Raw genomic sequence first — 19,769 nt, forward strand, 5'->3', positions numbered from 1 at the left:
GAATTTTGATAATAAAAAATTTGCCTTCAGTTTCCCTTTAAGGGTTGGGTTAGATTTCGGTGTGGGTGTGGCGTTAATTAGCCGCATTGATAATTTTGTCAGTGTTAGGTGACTATGGGTACTTTCAGACCTACGTTGTTTGGTACAGACTAATTAAACATCTTCATTTTGGTCTGTTTTGATATTAGTGAACAGTCCATCCAAACGCAGATGCTGTCCAACCAAACAACTGATCCAGGGGTCTTAGTCCGCATCTAAGTGAGTTACTAGTGAGAAGCCAGTTTTACATTGGTCCACAAAGTGTAACACTATCACCATCGCAAAGTATCATTGAAGACATTCATGTTTTATCTGGATGGACTGAGGAAGCAACCTGATCCTGCCCCATTTGTACGATCTGACACAGCATAATCAGAGAGAATGCTACGCAATAGCTGTTCCACAGAAGCAGTCAAATTTAGGATATGAGTCTGTGTTAATAAAAAAAAAACCTTTCCCCAGTCCACACTTAAATACTTCCATCCATCCATCCATCCATCCATCCATCCATTATCCATAACCGCTTATCCTGTGCAGGGTCGTGGGCAAGCTGGAGCCTATCCCAGCTGACTATGGGCGAAAGGCGGGGTACACCCTGAACAAGTCACCAGACCATCGCAGGGCTGACACACAGAGGCAAACAACCATTCACATTCACACCTACGGTCAATTTAGAGCCACCAATTAACCTAACCTGCATGCCTTTGGACTGTGGGGGAAACTGGAGCACCCGGAGGAAACCCACACAGATACGGGGAGAACATGGAAACTCCACACAAAAAAAGCCCTCGTCGGCCACTGGGCTTGAACTCAGAACCATCTTGCTGTGAGGTGACAGTACTAACCACTACACCAGTAAATGTCGCCCCCCTTAAATACTTTTATTTATGTCTAGAGGATATATATATATATATATATATATATATATATGTGTGTGTGTGTGTGTGTGTGTGTGTGTGTGTGTGTTTTCCTTTAAATTGTTAAAACAGACTTTAAGTCAGTCTGTTCATCTCAATGAAGAACTGAGGTCTGAAGTTTCAGATTGACTTGTCCAGGGTGTACCCCGCCTTTCTCCCGTAGTCAGCTGGGATAGGCTCCAGCTCGCCTGCGACCCTGTAGAACAGGATAAAGCGGCTAGAGATAATGAGATGAGAAGTTTCAGATTGTATTGGGTGTAAAAATTAGGGCTATAAGAGCATGTAGAAACTACCTTAAACTATGGGTAATATTAGCACACTATTAAATGTTAACTCACATCTATATTATTTTATTTTTTCATTCATATACAGTGCTCAGTGTAAATGAGTACACCCCCTTTGAAAAGTAACATTTTAAACAATATCTCAATGAACACAATTTCCAAAATGTTGAAAAGACAAAGTTTAATATAACATCTGTTTAACTTACAACATGAAAGTAAGGTTAATAATATAACTTAGATTACACATTTTTCAGTTTTACTCAAATTAGGATGGTGCAAAAATGAGTACACCCCACAACAAAAACTACTACATCTAGTACTTTGTTTGGCCTCCATGATTTTTAATGACAGCACCAAGTCTTCTAGGCATGGAATGAACAAGTTGGCGACATTTTGCAACATCAATCTTTTTCCATTCTTCAACAATGACCTCTTTTAGTGACTGGATGCTGGATAGAGAGTGATGCTCAACTTGTCTCTTCAGAATTCCCCAAAGAAAATAATCTTTACACCACAAAGGTGAAGGCTACAAGAAGATCAGCAAAGCTTTACTTATCAGTCAGAATACTGTAGCAAAAGTAGTACAAAAATTTAAGAAAGATGGAACTGCAACCATCTCACAGAGACGTCCAGGTCGTCCACGGAAGTTAACACCTCGACAGGAGCGTCTTCTGATGAGAAGGGTTGAAGAACTTCAGCATGCAAGTTCACTGCAGTTATCTAAAGAAGTAGAAAGCCAAACTGGGGTGACTATTTCCCGGGACGCAATATGGTGTACTCTGCAGAGGAATGGCATGAATGGATGCCGTCCATGAAAGAAGCCTCTCCTAAAGCCCAGGCACAAAAAAGCCCACCTAGAGTTTGCCAGGGCCCATGCTGACAAAGATGAAGACTACTGGGACTCTATACTCTGGAGTGATGAGACCAAGATAAATGTTTCTGGAACTGATGGCTTCAAAACTGTATGGCGTCGCAAAGGTGAGGAATACAAAGAAAAATGCCTGGTGCCTACAGTGAAACATGGTGGTGGCAGTGTCCTTATATGGGGCTGCATGAGTGCTGCTGGTGTCGGGGAGCCGCATTTCATTGATGGCATCATGAATTCACAGATGTATTGCTCTATACTGAAAGAGAAGATGCTACCATCACTCTGTGCTCTTGGTCATCGTGCACTTTTCCAACATGACAATGATCCTAAACACACATCTAAGGCCACTGTTGGATTTCTGAAGCAGAACAGGGTGAAAGTGATTCAGTGGCCAAGTATGTCTCCTGATCTGAACCCAGTCGAACACCTATGGGAATTCTGAAGAGACAAGTTGAGCATCACTCTCCATCCAGCATCCAGTCACTACCTTGGTCTCATCACTCCAGAGTATAGAGTCCCAGTAGTCTTCATCTTTGTCAGCATGGGCCCTGGCAAACTCTAGGTGGGCTTTTTTGTGCCTGGGCTTTAGGAGAGGCTTCTTTCGTGGACGGCATCCATTCATGCCATTCCTCTGCAGAGTACGCCATATTGCGTCCCGGGAAATAGTCACCCCGGTTTGGCTTTCTACTTCTTTAGATAACTGCAGTGAACTTGCATGCTGATGTTCTTCAACCCTTCTCATCAGAAGACGCTCCTGTCGAGGTGTTAACTTCCGTGGACGACCTGGACGTCTCTGTGAGATGGTTGCAGTTCCATCTTTCTTAAATTTTTGTACCACTTTTGCTACAGTATTCTGACTGATAAGTAAAGCTTTGCTGATCTTCTTGTAGCCTTCACCTTTGTGGTGTAAAGATTATTTTCTTTGGGGAATTCTGAAGAGACAAGTTGAGCATCACTCTCCATCCAGCATCCAGTCACTAAAAGAGGTCGTTGTTGAAGAATGGAAAAAGATTGATGTTGCAAAATGTTGCCAACTTGTTCATTCCATGCCTAGAAGACTTGGTGCTGTCATTAAAAATCATGGAGGCCAGACAAAGTACTAGATGTAGTAGTTTTTGTTGTGGGGTGTACTCATTTTTGCACCACCCTACGTAATTTGAGTAAAACTGAAAAATGTGTAATCTAAGTTTATATTATTAACCTTACTTTCACGTTATAAGTTAAACAGATGTTATATTAAACTTTGTCTTGTCAACATTTTGGAAATTGTTTGTGTTCACTGAGATATTGTTTAAAATGTTACTTTTCAAAGGGGGTGTACTTATTTAGGCTGAGCACTGTAAAAGAAATTTGTTTGACCTGCGGACACAAAACAAACAAGCAAACACAAACAAAAACCCAATTCTTAATGAGGACTAATAAGAAGTGTCTGTAAAGACACACTATGCCGGTGTCTTGACCAATCAAAAAACAGTGCATGCAAACATTCTGGTGCACTGAGTGACTCAAATGACAAATACACTACCGTTCAAAAGTTTGGGGTCACCCAGACAATTTTGTGTTTTCCATGAAAAGTCACACTTTTATTTACCACCATAAGTTGTAAAATGAATAGAAAATATAGTCGAGACATTTTTCTGGCCATTTTGAGCATTTAATCGACCCCACAAATGTGATGCTCCAGAAACTCAATCTGCTCAAAGGAAGGTCAGTTTTATAGCTTCTCTAAAGAGCTCAACTGTTTTCAGCTGTGCTAACATGATTGTACAAGGGTTTTCTAATCATCCATTAGCCTTCTGAGGCAATGAGCAAACACATTGTACCATTAGAACACTGGAGTGATAGTTGCTGGAAATGGGCCTCTATACACCTATGGAGATATTGCACCAAAAACCAGACATTTAGTAGAATTTAGCTAGAATAGTCATTTACCACATTAGCAATGTATAGAGTGTATTTCTAATTAGTTTAAAGTGATCTTCATTGAAAAGAACAGTGCTTTTCTTTCAAAAATAAGGAAATTTCAAAGTGACCCCAAACTTTTACAGTGACACAAAACATCAAAAGCTGGTTCAACAAAGCATGTGTGAAAACAGGGTAAAGGTAAAGTATGGTATCTTAAATAAACGAGGCCATCAATGACTGCGTAGCTCACTCCGGCCCCGTCTAGTCCAGAAGGAACGATCTGAAGTGGGCCAGCTTGCGCAATAAATGTTGCAAGCTATATACACTATATACAAGCTATATATTGAAGCTATATACACCCTAGGAATACCGACCTATTTTCCAGAAAGAATCCAAAACGGCAAGGAATCGACCGAGAAGAAGCAATTTTTGTTGAACTGCTCATTAAGGCTTAATTAGTCCATAATTTCATTAATAATTGGAATTAAGCAAATCTGGGTAGAAGTTATATGCACCCTAGGTACCCCTACCTTCATGCCAGAAAGAATCAAAATCGGTGAAGAATTGATGGAGAAGAAGCAATTTGTGTGGAAACTGTTCGTTAGGGCTTAATTAGTCCATATCTTCATGATTAATTGCAATTATGCAAATTTGGGTAGAAGCTATACGCATCCCAGGCAGACCTAGCTTCCTGCCAAAAAGAATCAAAATCAGTGAAGAATTGAAAGAGAAGAATCGATTTTCATGAAATGGTGACGACGCCAGACGGACGCCAGACGACACATGATGGCATAAGATCATCGCCTGTCAGCCGGATAAGCTAATAATGAAGTGTGGGATTTTTTTTTTAAATTAAAAATTTTGATTCAACAGTTATTTTTTGGATAGATTTAGTGTATATGCAGCAGTTCTAAGAAATGGTTTCCTGAGTCAAGTTCCTTAGCAGTGGACTCGGACTTTTGAACCCAACTGTCTCTGTGTGTGTGTGTGTGTGTGTGTTCACTCACAGGGAGGGGTCATGCACAAGGTCTTTGAGGTTGATGCCACTGCGATCCTCAGCAAGGTTACGAAAACAGCTGTCACTCACTATAACACAAAAGAAACAAAATGCATTAAAATATTGCTGTTACAGACACACAAAACCAGACAGGCATGAGATTTCTCTGAACAGTGTGCTGTGCTGTGTGCTAAAAATGACACTCATGTTGACACTTTAAAAACGCAGTTACAAGATTTTCAATATTATGTTCGCAGTTGTTTACTCCTTCCCCTGTAAGCACATTATCAAAAAAAAAAAAAAAATTTCCCTGTCAAAAACATGTTGTATATCCTGGAAAATACAGTCCACAGTTTGGTAAATACACCCTTTCCCCTTAAAAAAATCCTTATCGAAACTAATCAAATAAATTTAATGGTTGTCTCTGGATGATATTGTCATCCAGCTTCCATTTTCACAAATGGCTTAATTTACAGTCCACATAGTCTCACACCTTGCAGACACACACACACACACACACACACACACACACACACGTAGACACGCAGGCACGCACACACACTCCAACAGCCAATGACAGCTGAGCAGGTGTCGACCACATGAGTCACACTTACGCACACTGTCAAAGTAGAGGAAGCTAAAGAAAGAGACTGAGAGACACAGGGAAACAAAGTGCTAGGGGGCGAGAGGAGTAGAGCGAGATAAAGAGAAATACAGAGAGAGAGAGAGAGAGAGAGAGAGAGGAATGTAACTAACAAGTTGTGGAAAGGTATAGCCAAAAGTTTAGCATCCTTCAGGAGCAAAAAGAGAGAGAGAGAGAGAGAGAGAGAGAGAATATTACATGCATACCTGTCAACTTTGAGGTTTGAAAAAAAGGGATATTTCCCAGATTTTTAACTCAAAATAAGGGAAAATTTCGGAAAGTCATACCCTTCACCAAAAGTGGGTGTGTAGTTGAATGGGGGGCAATTTTCTATCTAGTATTTGTGATTTCCTGTACTCTGGTGCATGTTGGTGATAGCCAAGACCCAAACTCAATATGCTTATGGTTTATAGAGTGCATTTGTGAATAAACTATACATTTATTTTTATTTGCTTTCAGTGATACCAGTTATTTCCCAAATTAAGGGCTAAAATACGTATCTTATGTTAAAATAAGAAAGGTCATTATATAACCAGTCAATAAATTCAATTCCATTGCAATTTATTATGGTTTTACCATAGTCATGGCCTCGGAACACTAGATAGATAGATAGATAGATAGATAGATAGATAGATAGATAGATAGATAGATAGATAGATAGATAGATAGAGTAATAAAGAGAAATATAAGATATTAAACCAAGAGTGATTTAAAATGGGTAAGTTTCAGATAGAAAATAAAATAGACAATGAGTGGATAAAACAGTTAATACACCAATTAGTTTACACTAGGCTATTTATGAGGTCTTAGCCAGGACATACTTAATGTAAACATGTGTAGCTTACCTTTGATTATTTAGGAGGCTTTCGTTTTCCCCATGGAAAATTTCTTTGCGATGGAAGAGTCTGGGAACATTCCAGCCACACACTTGTTGAAATCATCAAAGAAAGAGAGGCAAATGTTTTTCTTAGCTATTAGCATCGCCATCTTCACCTCAGACCTAATCAGTGTTGCCAGATACTGCTGACGTTTTCCAGCCCAGAATATGTTCAAAACCCGCCAAAATGCACTTGAAACCGCCCAATTTGGCAACACTGGACCTAATCACTTGCTCAGCCTCGCCTCCGGACGGAGTTATGTAATTACTGATGCCTGAGAGGGCGGGGACGTGAATTCATGGCTCGACTTCCTGCTGTAAACTCCTGTCAGAGGCGCGTCATGAATTCTGGACCTACCGACTTTTTTATATTGTGAAAATAGGGGACTTTTATCTCATCTCATCTCTCATTATCTCTAGCCGCTTTATCCTTCTACAGGGTCGCAGGCAAGCTGGAGCCTATCCCAGCTGACTACGGGCGAAAGGCGGGGTACACCCTGGACAAGTCGCCAGGTCATCACAGGGCTGACACATAGACACAGACAACCATTCACACTCACATTCACACCTACGGTCAATTTAGAGTCACCAGTTAACCTAACCTGCATGTCTTTGGACTGTGGGGGAAACCGGGGCACCCGGAGGAAACCCACGCGGACACGGGGAGAACATGCAAACTCCACACAGAAAGGCCCTCGCCGGCCCCGGGGCTCGAACCCAGGACCTTCTTGCTGTGAGGCGACAGCGCTAACCACTACACCACCGTGCCGCCCGGGACTTTTATATAATGTGAAAATACGGGATATTTTCAGGAAAATAAAAAAACGGGAAGACAGCGGGAAATAAGTCAAAATAAGGGATTTCCCGGGAAAAACGGGAGGGTTGACAGGTATGATTACATGCTGAGCAGGTACAATGAAACAGCTTAGAGAAAAGCATAAATACATTTGTGAAATATTACACCAGGGTGTTTTGAGAGAGAGAGAGAGAGAGAGAGAATTTGTTTATCCACATATAGATAAATTTATAAGAAAAGGTACATTCACTAACCCCATCCTTAAACTTACTGTGCAAAAAAAAAGTTAGGAAGGTTGTGTGAATGTTACGGGTAAGAGATAGTGGTCTTAATTTGCTTATTTCAAAACAGTCGGCTCATTTCACTCCGATTTGTTTGTTGTCGCATTATATTGAGGTCTATAGTACTGTATCATACTTCACTCAAGGAGTAGCTCAGGGTCCAGTTGTTCAAAACATGGTTATTTTAACCATCTGTTAAAATTTTAATCTGCCGTTAGTTAACCAGCCGTTAAAAAAAAAAAAAAAAACATTTCTTGAAGCTAATTTAACCATACCGTTAGCAAACCAATTGGTTGAGCCATAACCCAGATAGCACACCTACATCGGTCCAGCATCAGTGCAACCGATGGTCCATCAGAGGTATGACCAGCAGGCCTTCGTCAGGCCGACATCGGCAAGCCGATAAAGGAAAAAAAGGATGCGGATATTCACTTTAATTGTTCTCATATTTTTTTATTCTAAAGATTATTCAATTATAACAGCAGCAGGATAGTATTGTAACTTTTTATTTTCAGAATCCGCAGAATATTTTCAGAATCCAGCGGCCCACTAGTGACAGTGGGCAGCAAACACATCGGACCACCAGTGGCTCGCAGGTGGCAGGACACGCGAGAGTAATGAGATCTAATTTTTTTCCCTTTATCAGCATGCCAATGTTGGCCTAATGAAGGCCCGCTGGTCATACCTTTGATGGACCGTCAGCACAGCCGACGGTGGGCCAACGTTGGGCCGATGTACGTGTGCTATCTGGGTAACCAGTTGGTTATGACATCACACAATGCCACGCCCACCAAGTCTCCTGACTTGGAAAAAAACTGTCGCTTGCATAAAATCTAAGGGCAATGAGCACCTGCTCCTCAACAATGTATGGCTTCTTTGCATTGGGTGTTCTAAATCTTCTTGCAACAAATCAAATATATAACAGAGAGATTCTCTACCAAATCGGTACAAATGTCAAATTTCTGTGCCATTGTATCGAAGTAACTCGTTTGGTCCTTGTCTGAAGTGTTTTGGACGAGGACTGCTTTGCTGTGGACCACAATGGAAATAAGTGTTTTCACTTTCTTGTGTCATGCATGTATTTACAATTGTTTGTATGTATTTACATTGAATTTACTAAATAAAATCATCAATCAATCCATCAGATGGCGTGCATTAACAATCGGGAACATGCCAGCAGCGTTCGCCTGTAAGATGAATGCCATTTTGATGTTTACATAACCATTTGGTTAAAAGATCATGGAAGCTGGGAGGTGTGTTAAGGTTGACGTTAACCACTTGGTTAACTGTAACGGCGTTTTGAACAACAGTTTAACAGTAGTTTATATTTAACATAATATTAAATAGTGATTTAACTATTGGTTAAAATATAACCATGTTTTGAACAACCAGGTCCTGGAGGATCTTCAGGCGTAGAGTGTTCTGGTAAACTGGGATGTATGGATGCTGTCACCCGCCCACTCTGACTTGTTCACTCGGGTTTGTTGACGGTGCTTTATGTCCCAGGGCTCCCTCATGTCTGTGTTACCTTCTGGCTCTCCCCTTTTAGTGATGCTGTCAGTTAGTTTTGCCGGAGTCCCTGCTTGCACTCAGTGCAAAACGTATCCTGTTCTTACTCATTAGGTGACATTGGGCAGACCTAACAATCTGTGTCCCCCTGTCTCTTCCCTCTGTCTGTCTCTCTCTGTTGAGTTACATGTCGATCCTGAGACAGCAGTAGCTAAGATGCTGACCGCTTCTGCTCCTCAGACCCGCCTGATCCATCCTGATGCCCTACGTCTGGCTGGAATCTCATCACATCGCTCCTGTAGAGGACAGCCCCATACGGACAGTCGAAAGTCGCACTTGGAAGACGCCCTGGACACTTACATATGTCTGAGGACTGCACTCTTTAGGACTTTAGGACTGCAGTTGTCATGAACAGTTTTGCATTCAAGTTTCCATCAATGAACAGTTTATAACTTCAACAAAACAGACTTCATGTTCAAACTCTAATGAGTTTCCTGTTTTCACAGTCGTACTTTGTGACTCTATAGGACACTGTTATAGAAGCGAGTTATTGTGGGTACTGCCTCATAGAGGTGATAGCCACTATGTCATCGTGTTGTAAGAATGCAAGAATGAGTGTAACAATCGCGCACTATGCATGCACATGCAGGTGCTCCTGTTAAAATGGTCAGTGAGTGTATACAATTCAGTTCACCGTTCGAAATAAATGGACGAGACGAAAGAAATCGCTTTCACAGACATCTCATCTCATCTCATTATCTGTAGCCGCTTTATCCTGTTCTACAGGGTCGCAGGCAAGTTGGAGCCTATCCCAGCTGACTACGGGCGAAAGGCGGGGTACACCCTGGACAAGTCGCCAGGTCATCACAGGGCTGACAGATAGACACAGACAACCATTCACACTCACATTCACACCTACGGTCAATTTAGAGTCACCAGTTAACCTAACCTGCATGTCTTTGGACTGTGGGGGAAACCGGAGCACCCGGAGGAAACCCACGCGGACACGGGGAGAACATGCAAACTCCACACAGAAAGGCCCTCGCCGGCCCCGGGGCTTGAACCCGGACCTTCTTGCTGTGAGGCGACAGCGCTAACCACTACACCACCGTGCCGCCCGCTTTCACAGACATGTTTATGCTTATTACCAAGGGAAAGTGCGTTCGTATTTTAAAATATACTCCAGGCTGTCCCCCTTTCCTTGCCTTCTTGGGCCAGTGGTCCCATGTGTGATGTAGATGTGATGCACTTCCGAGTTGTTACGGGAAGTTGTCGAAAAGAGTATTGAGACCACTGAGCTCTAGTGCCGGGCCATTTCCGGGAAATAAGAGTTTTGGCCATGGCGACAGCATGTGTATGTCAGCCTCGGTTCAGAGGTTTCAATTTCGAAAACTGTAAGAGGTAAAAGTCGAATAATATAAAGTACAGACACTTGGTATATTTTACTTCTGTGATTTTTAAATTGTTCATTTTTGGATTACACTTGATTTTTATGGCTACAGTAGCCACATGTACCCACAGGGTACCTATTTTTTTTATAATCATGCTATCTGTTATCACCCAAATGAGGATGGGTTCCCTTTTGAGTCTGGTTCCTCTCGAGGTTTCTTCCTCATTTCGTCTGAGGGAGTTTTTCCTTGCCACCGTCGCCACAGGCTTGCTCATTGGGGATAAGTTAGGGATGAAATTAGCTCATGTTTAAAGCCTTTAATTTTCTGTAAAGCTGTTTTGCGACAATGTCTGTTGTTAAACGTGTCATACAAATAAACTTGACATGACTTGACCAGGAAAGCATGCAGTAGTACAGCAGCGAGCCAGCCAGCAATATCATGAGTCTGATTCTGAAGGTCATATTTTTGGGCCAATTCTCTGACCGTTTTGCTAACTAGTTTGGAAAGCATGTGTTTAGTGATAAAATGCTTTCTGGTTTGTGTCCTTGTCTGCTTACAGCTCCAGCAGAATCTGACAAGAAAGAGCAATGTTGAGGTACACCAGCTGATCACGTGCTCCAAAGACTTGAGAGTGAGCAATCTTCAAATAATAATTAAAATAATACATAAATAAACGGCAAACTCTTCTGAGATGTAGTCACAAAGTATGATGCGGTTTATTACCAGATACCATCCATCTATCCATTACCTGTGGCCGCTTATCCTGTTCAGGATCACAGGCAAGCTGGAGCCTATCCCAGCTGACTATGGGTGAAAGGCGGGGTACACCCTGGACAAGTCGCCAGGTCATTGCAGGGCTGACACATAGAGACAAACAATCATTCACACTCACACCTACGGCCAATTTAGAGTCACCAGTTAACCTAACCTGCATGTCTTTGGACTGTGGGGGAAACTGGAGCACCCAGAGGAAACCCACGCAGACATGGGGAGAACACGCAAACTCTGCACAGAAAGGCCCTTGTTGGCCACTGGGCTCGAACCCAGAACCTTCTTGCTGTGAGGCGACAGTGCTAACCACTACACCATCATGCTGCCCAGATACCATTTGATATTCTATTTGTTGATTGCTATAGTTACTTCAACAGGTTACTTTCTATGTGTCCTAAAATCTTGATCCATGAACCCTTTTTAAATTTAAGTGCCCGTTCTTCTGCACGGCCCTGGGTCAGTTTGCCTGTTAGTCGCAATACAAAGGCATGGCCTCCCAGTCCCTCTTAGCTACCCCCTTTCAAAGGTTTCAAACTAGTCATTATTACATCAAATGTACTTCATTCTTTGTACTGTTGAGATGCGTAAGATATTATCTTTAAAAATACACCCCTCTAGGCCTTGGATGAATATTTAAATAATACTGGCTGGCGTTGAGTGGTATATCAGATATAGTCCATTCAGCTAGCATGATACTGAATGAGTCAAAGATGAGTAGCTGAATGGAATATATCTGATATACCACAAAAAAACAGCCAATATTATTTTTATAATTATATATACACATTCGATGGAACAATTATAGCTTTCGCAGGGCGGTAACTTACCAATATTGAGTGCTGAATCTGATAGAATGTAATTCAATGTTCTGTCAATCCAATGTACTGTACAAAGTCAAAGTTCTAACAATAAAAATGGTACAAGTCCAAAAAAGCCTGAACAACAACCCAACTTATATACAAGCTACAGTATATACAGGTTGACAGTTCGAGTTAGTTTGAAGTGACTTTTGGTCGTAGTTAATTTTTACATTACAGTTGTTCAAAACAAAAGGGCTTTGCTGAGTGAAGTCCACGAGTGAAGTCTTCTTGTACTGTAAAAGGACTTTTCCTCACCTCCAAGTAGAACTTTTATATTTCTGTTATTGCTCTCTTTTCCAGTTTTTTGATGTCTGTTGGTATGTTTTTCTCTTGTAAATATGCGTGAAGGGCGGCACGGTGGTGTAGTGGTTAGCGCTGTTGCCTCACAGCAAGAAGGTCCTGGGTTCGAACCCCGTGGCCGACGAGGGCCTTTCTGTGCGGAGTTTGCATGTTCTCCCCGTGTCCGCGTGGGTTTCCTCCGGGTGCTCCGGTTTCCCCCACAGTCCAAAGACATGCAGGTTAGGTTAACTGGCGACTCTAAATTGACCGTAGGTGTGAATGTGAGTGTGAATGGTTGTCTGTGTCTATGTGTCAGCCCTGTGATGACCTGGCGACTTGTCCAGGGTGTACCCCGCCTTTCGCCCGTAGTCAGCTGGGATAGGCTCCAGCTTGCCTGCGACCCTGTAGAAGGATAAAGCGGCTAGAGATAATGAGATGAGATGAGATGAATATGCGTGAAGAATATCCAGGGAAGTTTTGGTAGCCTTTCGGGTCTCTTTAAATCTTCGGCTTTTAATGAAGCAAACCTCACGGCCATGTTTGTGAACAGACTGTCAGTCAGTCACTAGTGCGAAAGTTTTACATCTCTGATGTGTCTCTTTTCCAGGTTTTCGATGTCCGCCGGTATGTTTTTCTCTTGTAAATATGCGTGAAGAATGTATAATGACGTTTTGGTAGCCTTTCAGGTGTTCAGTGTGTCTTTAGTTTCAGTTTATTTATTTAGTGCTAAAACCAAGCATTGGATTAACCCCGTCTTCTCTCTCTCCCAGCCGACAAAGAAATGATTGTGCGCATGCGCAACAGAAATGTTTTGTCATTGGATCTTCGTGTATGATGTCTTGTTGTCTTGACAATGTGCAATATTATAACAATATTGCACGCTCATTCTCCATTGGGTAGAGTGGCGTAATACATGGAGGATAAGCGATATGATAACAATATTGCATGCCATCAATACACCCACTAGAAGGGAATAGAATACATGTTTTTATTCCAGGGAAAAAGTGGCCCATATGTATAATAATTGTGTATACTGCTGAAGAGATAAGAAGATAATGCTGGGTTAAAGTGTGTAAGATGACAGAAGTAGAGAGTTGCCCTAGTGTCGAAACACTGCATGCTGCATTAAAGGAGCTGCAGTAGCACTCGCCTCCTCTCTCTGTTAACTCCCTCAGCTAAAAATAACCCACACGCTCCTCTTTAAAGAAGGCAGGAACCGCCATTAACCCAATCACCAGGCACCTCGAAGAACTGTGTGTGTGTGTGTGTATGCGAGGGGAATTCCTAACAATGCTTCTCTCAACAGCAGTAGTAATTGTTGAGAGCTTGGGAGTGCTGCAGTAGAGAGAGAGAGAGAGAGAAAGTCTGTGTGTGTGTGTGTGTGTGTGTGTGGGGCAGAAACATCTTCAAAGGAATATTAATGCCGTCCTGTGCAGAAGCACTGCACACAACACAAAATGGTGAACAGGAGAGGAAAAGAAAAAGAGAAGACGAACTGAACGAACATGCTCTATCATCATCAAACACATTCTTTAATCACTTAGCATCTATAATATCCAAACACGGTCTACAATGTCCAAACACTCAACACAATTTCTGAACACTTGCTCTAAGATCAGTCTGTAATCTCTATAATTTCCAAATAATTTACTCGTTGTGTTTCCATTAACCTGCTTAATATGCAATGTGAAATTGAGAACTAAAAAATGAACAATGGAAACACATGAATAAAAAACTAAACAAAGCAAAAAAACCTTTCCAATCCTGGAAAAAAGTTTTTACACTCACATGAGGTGTTTTTTCAGACAATTCAATAAAGCAATATTTTTGCAAAATTGAAATGGAAACATATTTTCGCATTTAAGTCACATGACATGACACAAATGGAAATGTTACCTTTCTGAAAAAAACAGCGATCTGTAAGTGCTATTGCGAGACGAGAAAACCCAGCTTTATTTGCAATAAAATTGCTTAATGGAAACACAGATAATTTGTAATTGTGTTTTGTAAAAAATTTTAAGATATCGCTTCTATTTTGCGCAAAACTGCAATGGAAACCTGGCTACTGTCTCAAGAGTCTAAACATTCTGTATAATCTCCAAACACTCTCTATAATCTCCAACCAATGCCTCTAATCTCCAAACATTCTCTTTTATCTCCAACCAATGCCTCTAATCTCCAAACATTCTCTATAATCTCCAACCAATGCCTATAATCTCCAAACATTCTCTATAATCTCCAACCAATGCCTCTAATCTCCAAACATTCTCTATAATCTCCAACCAATGCCTCTAATCTCCAAACATTCTCTTTTATCTCCAACCAATGCCTCTAATCTCCAAACATTCTCTATAATCTCCAACCAATGCCTATAATCTCCAAACATTCTCTATAATCTCCAACCAATGCCTCTAATCTCCAAACATTCTCTATAATCTCCAACCAATGCCTCTAATCTCCAAACATTCTCTATAATCTCCAACCAATGCCTCTAATCTCCAAACATTCTCTATAATCTCCAACCAATGCCTCTAATCTCCAAACATTCTCTATAATCTCCAACCAATGCCTCTAATCTCCAAACATTCTCTATAATCTCCAACCAATGCCTCTAATCTCCAAACATTCTCTATAATCTCCAACCAATGCCTCTAGTCTTCAAACATTCTCTATAATCTCCAACCAATGCCTCTAATCTCCAAACATTCTCTATAATCTCCAACCAATGCCTCTAATCGCCAAACATTCTCTATAATCTCCAACCAATGCCTCTAATCTCCATTCTCTATAATCTCCAAACACTGCCTCTAATGCCTTATTGTAGTTCCTTATTTAAGTACTTGTGCTTGTCCAATGACAATGAAGCTGAATTAAAAAAAAAGATATCTACATAAACTTTAAACACTGTCTATAATCACCAAACACAGTCTCTAATACCTATAACCTATCTATAATCTCTAGACACTAGCAATTATATAGAATGTTTTGACATTAAAGACAGTGTATGGAGATTATAGAGAATATTTAGAGATTAGAGGCGGTGTTTAGGGATTACAGACAGTGTTTGGAGATTACAGAGCATGTTTGGAGATTAGAGGCAGTGTTTGGAGATTACAGAGAATGTTTGGACATTAAATACAGTGTTTGGAGATTATAGAGAATGTCTGGATGTTAAAGACTGTGTTTGGAGATTATTGAGAATGTGTGGAGATTAGGGGCAGTGTTTGGAGATTACAGAGAATTTTTGGAGATTAGAGGCAGTGTTTGGAGATTACAGAGAATGTCTCATCTCATCTCATTATCTCTAGCCGCTTTATCCTGTTCTACAGGGTCGCAGGCAAGCTGGAGCCTATCCCAGCTGACTACAGGCGAAAGGCGGGGTACACCCTGGACAAGTCGCCAGGTCATTGCAGGGCTGACACATAGACACAGACAACCATTCACACTCACATTCACACCTACGGTCAATTTAGAGTCACCAGTTAACCTAACCTGCATGTCTTTGGACTGTGGGGGAAACCGGAGCACCCGGAGGAAACCCACGCGGACACGGGGAGAGCATGCAAACTCCACACAGAAAGGCCCTCGTTGGCCACGGGGCTCGAACCCGGACCTTCTTGCTGTGAGGCGACAGCGCTAACCACTACACCACCGTGCCGCCCTACAGAGAATGTTTGGACATTAAATACAGTGTTTGGAGATTACAGAGAATGTTTGGATGTTAAAGACAGCGTTTAGAGATTATAGAGAATGTGTGGAGATTAGAGGCAGTGTTTGGAGATTACAGAGAATGTCTGGACATTAAAGACAGTCTTTGGAGATTAGAGAGAATGTTTGGAGATTAGAGGCAGTGTTTGGAGATTACAGAGAATGTTTGGACGTTAAAGACAGTGTTTGGAGATTACAGAGAATGTTTGGAGATTAGAGGCAGTCTTTGGAGATTATAGAAAATATTTGGACATTAGAGGCGGTGTTTGGAGATTATAGAGAATGTTTGGAGATTACAGGCGGTGTTTGGAGATTACATAGAATGTTTGGAGATTAGAGGCAGTGTTTGGAGATTAGAGAGAATGTTTGGAGATGACAGAGAATGTTTGGACATTAAATACAGTGTTTGGAGATTAAAGATAGTGTTTGGAGATTATAGAGAATGTTTGGAAATTAGAGGCAGTGTCTGGAGATTATCGAGAATGTTTGGACATTAAATACAGTCTTTGGATATTACAGAGAATGTCTGGATATTAAAGACAGTGTTTGGAGATTATAGAGACTGTTTGGACATTAAAGATAGTGTTTGGAGATTATAGAGACTGTTTGGAGATTAGAAGCAGTGTTTGAAGATTAGAGGCATTGTTTGGAGATTAAAAACTGTGTTTAGATGTTACAAATGGTGTTTGTCTCTGTCTAAACACCCTCTATAACCTCCAAACAAATTCCCTAATGTCTAAACATTCTCTATAATCTCCAAACGCTGCCTTTAATGTCTTAACATGCTCTGCACTGCCCGGCACTGTTTTTAAGGATGAAACTCTCTGAACAGTATTATCTCTAAACACTGTCTGCAATGTTCAAAAACACTCCATAATCTCCAAGCACTGTCTACATTCTTGAAACATTGACTTTTACTTCACAACTTGACCATTGCGTGGATGGTTGTCATTCAATAACGGATGAGATACTGAATTATCTTTAACAGTTTCTGAGTTTTCTGATATAACTATTAGCTTAGGTAACTTCCGAGTGGGGCAGGTTGATATTAGCTACATCTATTGAGCACACTTGGTCCAAATACTCAAGTCCACATTCAGGATTAACTCTGGACACGTTTGGGGCTGTGGCTCATAATCACAGTTCTGTATTCATATAGGTTCTGCATTACCTTTCCGAAAACATGGATCAAGAAATTCGAGTTTGCAAAGTAGAAGGCACGAGATTCATCCGTTTGCTGTCCCCCCCCCGCCACCTTTGGTACCAACACTCAAGTAGCAAATAAATTGGCTGCATGGCTTCTCATCATGTAGGAACACCTGTAAACAATGAGCTCTTCTCATAAAAGAAGACTTTTAGCTACGTAGACCAGCATAAGACGTATTTTTTGTGATGCTCTCAGTGCAAGCACCTGCACCAGAAAGGCAAGCAAATGACCATGCGCCAGTCTTATGAAGTCTGTTTTTATTTATTGATAGCCATAACACCTCTTTTTCTGGCAACATGAAAGTAGAAACAGTCAGCAACATGAAATATTAAACAAAATCACACTGCTCAGCATGCGGTGTCAAGTTCGGACAGCTTCCACACCTGATGCAGACAGTGATGGTGTTCTACTGAGGCGAACCCCAGCAACTGTTTTCAACAGGTTCTCTGGACCACTCATAGGCTTTGAAACAGCGTTCACATTTCACCAGGTTTACCTAATTTAGGGTTCAAACAGCCCTGAGTCCAGAAAAATGCAAATGTGGAAAATAAAACCCCGATTCCAAAAAAGTTGGGACAAAGTACAAATCGTAAATAAAAACAGAATGCAATGATGTGGAAGTTTCAAAATTCCATATTTTATTCAGAATAGAACATAGATGACATATCAAATGTTTAAACTGAGAAAATGTATAATTTAAAGAGAAAAATTAGGTGATTTTAAATTTCATGACAACAACACATCTCAAAAAAGTTGGGACAAGGCCATGTTTACCACTGTGAGACATCCCCTTTTCTCTTTACAACAGTCTGTAAATGTCTGGGGACTGAGGAGACAAGTTGCTCAAGTTTAGGGATAGGAATGTTAACCCATTCTTGTCTAATGTAGGATTCTAGTTGCTCAACTGTCTTGGGTCTTTTTTGTCGTATCTTCCGTTTTATGATGCGCCAAATGTTTTCTATGGGTGAAAGATCTGGACTGCAGGCTGGCCAGTTCAGTACCCGGACCCTTCTTCTACGCAGCCATGATGCTGTAATTGATGCAGTATGTGGTTTGGCATTGTCATGTTGGAAAATGCAAGGTCTTCCCTGAAAGAGACGTTGTCTGGATGGGAGCATATGTTGCTCTAGAACCTGGATATACCTTTCAGCATTGATGGTGTCTTTCCAGATGTGTAAGCTGCCCATGCCACACGCACTAATGCAACCCCACACCATCAGAGATGCAGGCTTCTGAACTGAGCGCTGATAACAACTTGGGTCATCCTTCTCCTCTTTAGTCCGAATGACACGGCGTCCCTGATTTCCATGAGCCTTGGCCCAGAGAAGATGTCTGCGTTTCTGGATCATGTTTAGATACGGCTTCTTCTTTGAACTATAGAGTTTTAGCTGGCAACGGCGGATGGCACAGTGAATTGTGTTCACAGATAATGTTCTCTTGAAATATTTCTGAGCCCATTTTGTGATTTCCAATACAGAAGCATGCCTGTATGTGATGCAGTGCCATCTAAGGGCCCGAAGATCACGGGCACCCAGTATGGTTTTCCGGCCTTGACCCTTACGCACAGAGATTCTTCCAGATTCTCTGAATCTTTTGATGATATTATGCACTGTAGATGATGATATGTTCAAACTCTTTGCAATTTTACACTGTCGAACTCCTTTCTGATATTGCTCCACTATTTGTCGGCGCAGAATTAGGGGGATTGGTGATCCTCTTCCCATCTTTACTTCTGAGAGCCGCTGCCACTCCAAGATGCTCTTTTTATACCCAGTCATGTTAATGACCTATTGCCAATTGACCTAATGAGTTGCAATTTGGTCCTCCAGCTGTTCCTTTTTTGTACCTTTAACTTTTCCAGCCTCTTATTGCCCCTGTCCCAACTTTTTTGAGATGTGTTGCTGTCATGAAATTTCAAATGAGCCAATATTTGGCATGAAATTTCAAAATGTCTCACTTTCGATATTTGATATGCTGTCTATGTTCTATTGTGAATACAATATCAGTTTTTGAGATTTGTAAATTATTGCATTCCGTTTTTATTTACAATTTGTACTTTGTCCCAACTTTTTTGGAATCGGGGTTGTAAATCGTAGCTCTACTTCTTAATACTCAATTTGTTTTGAATGTTACATTTGCAAGTCAACTCAACTTTTATTAAAAATGAAAAAGATAATAACAAATAGGCCTTTTCTTAATAAACGTTTAAGAACAGTTATGGTACCTTATATACAGTGTCTTGCAAAAGTATTCATCCCCCTTGGTGTTTGTCCTGTTCCAGCATTACAAGCTGGAATTAAAATGGATTTTTGGAGGGTTAGCACCATTTGATTTACACAACACGCCTACCACTTTAAAGGTGCAATTTTTTTTTATTGTGACACAAACAATAATTAAGATGTAAAAACAAAGTTTTTTAATCTTGGGCCCAAGACTT

General features: G+C 41.1%; 1 protein-coding gene across 2 annotated transcripts in view; it reads right to left on the reverse strand.

The window, feature by feature from the left end:
• gphnb (gephyrin b) overlaps window positions 1-19,769 on the reverse strand; it is a 412,308-nt gene that overhangs the window by 221,069 nt on the left and 171,470 nt on the right. For both annotated transcript variants that reach the window (XM_060916134.1, XM_060916133.1), the window contains exon 2: window positions 5,021-5,099. In XM_060916134.1, the coding sequence (XP_060772117.1) occupies window positions 5,021-5,099 (79 nt within the window). The remainder of the gene's footprint in view (window positions 1-5,020; window positions 5,100-19,769) is intronic.

This window comes from Neoarius graeffei, chromosome 3 (genome assembly GCF_027579695.1).
Source record: "Neoarius graeffei isolate fNeoGra1 chromosome 3, fNeoGra1.pri, whole genome shotgun sequence".
NCBI lineage: Eukaryota > Metazoa > Chordata > Actinopteri > Siluriformes > Ariidae > Neoarius > Neoarius graeffei.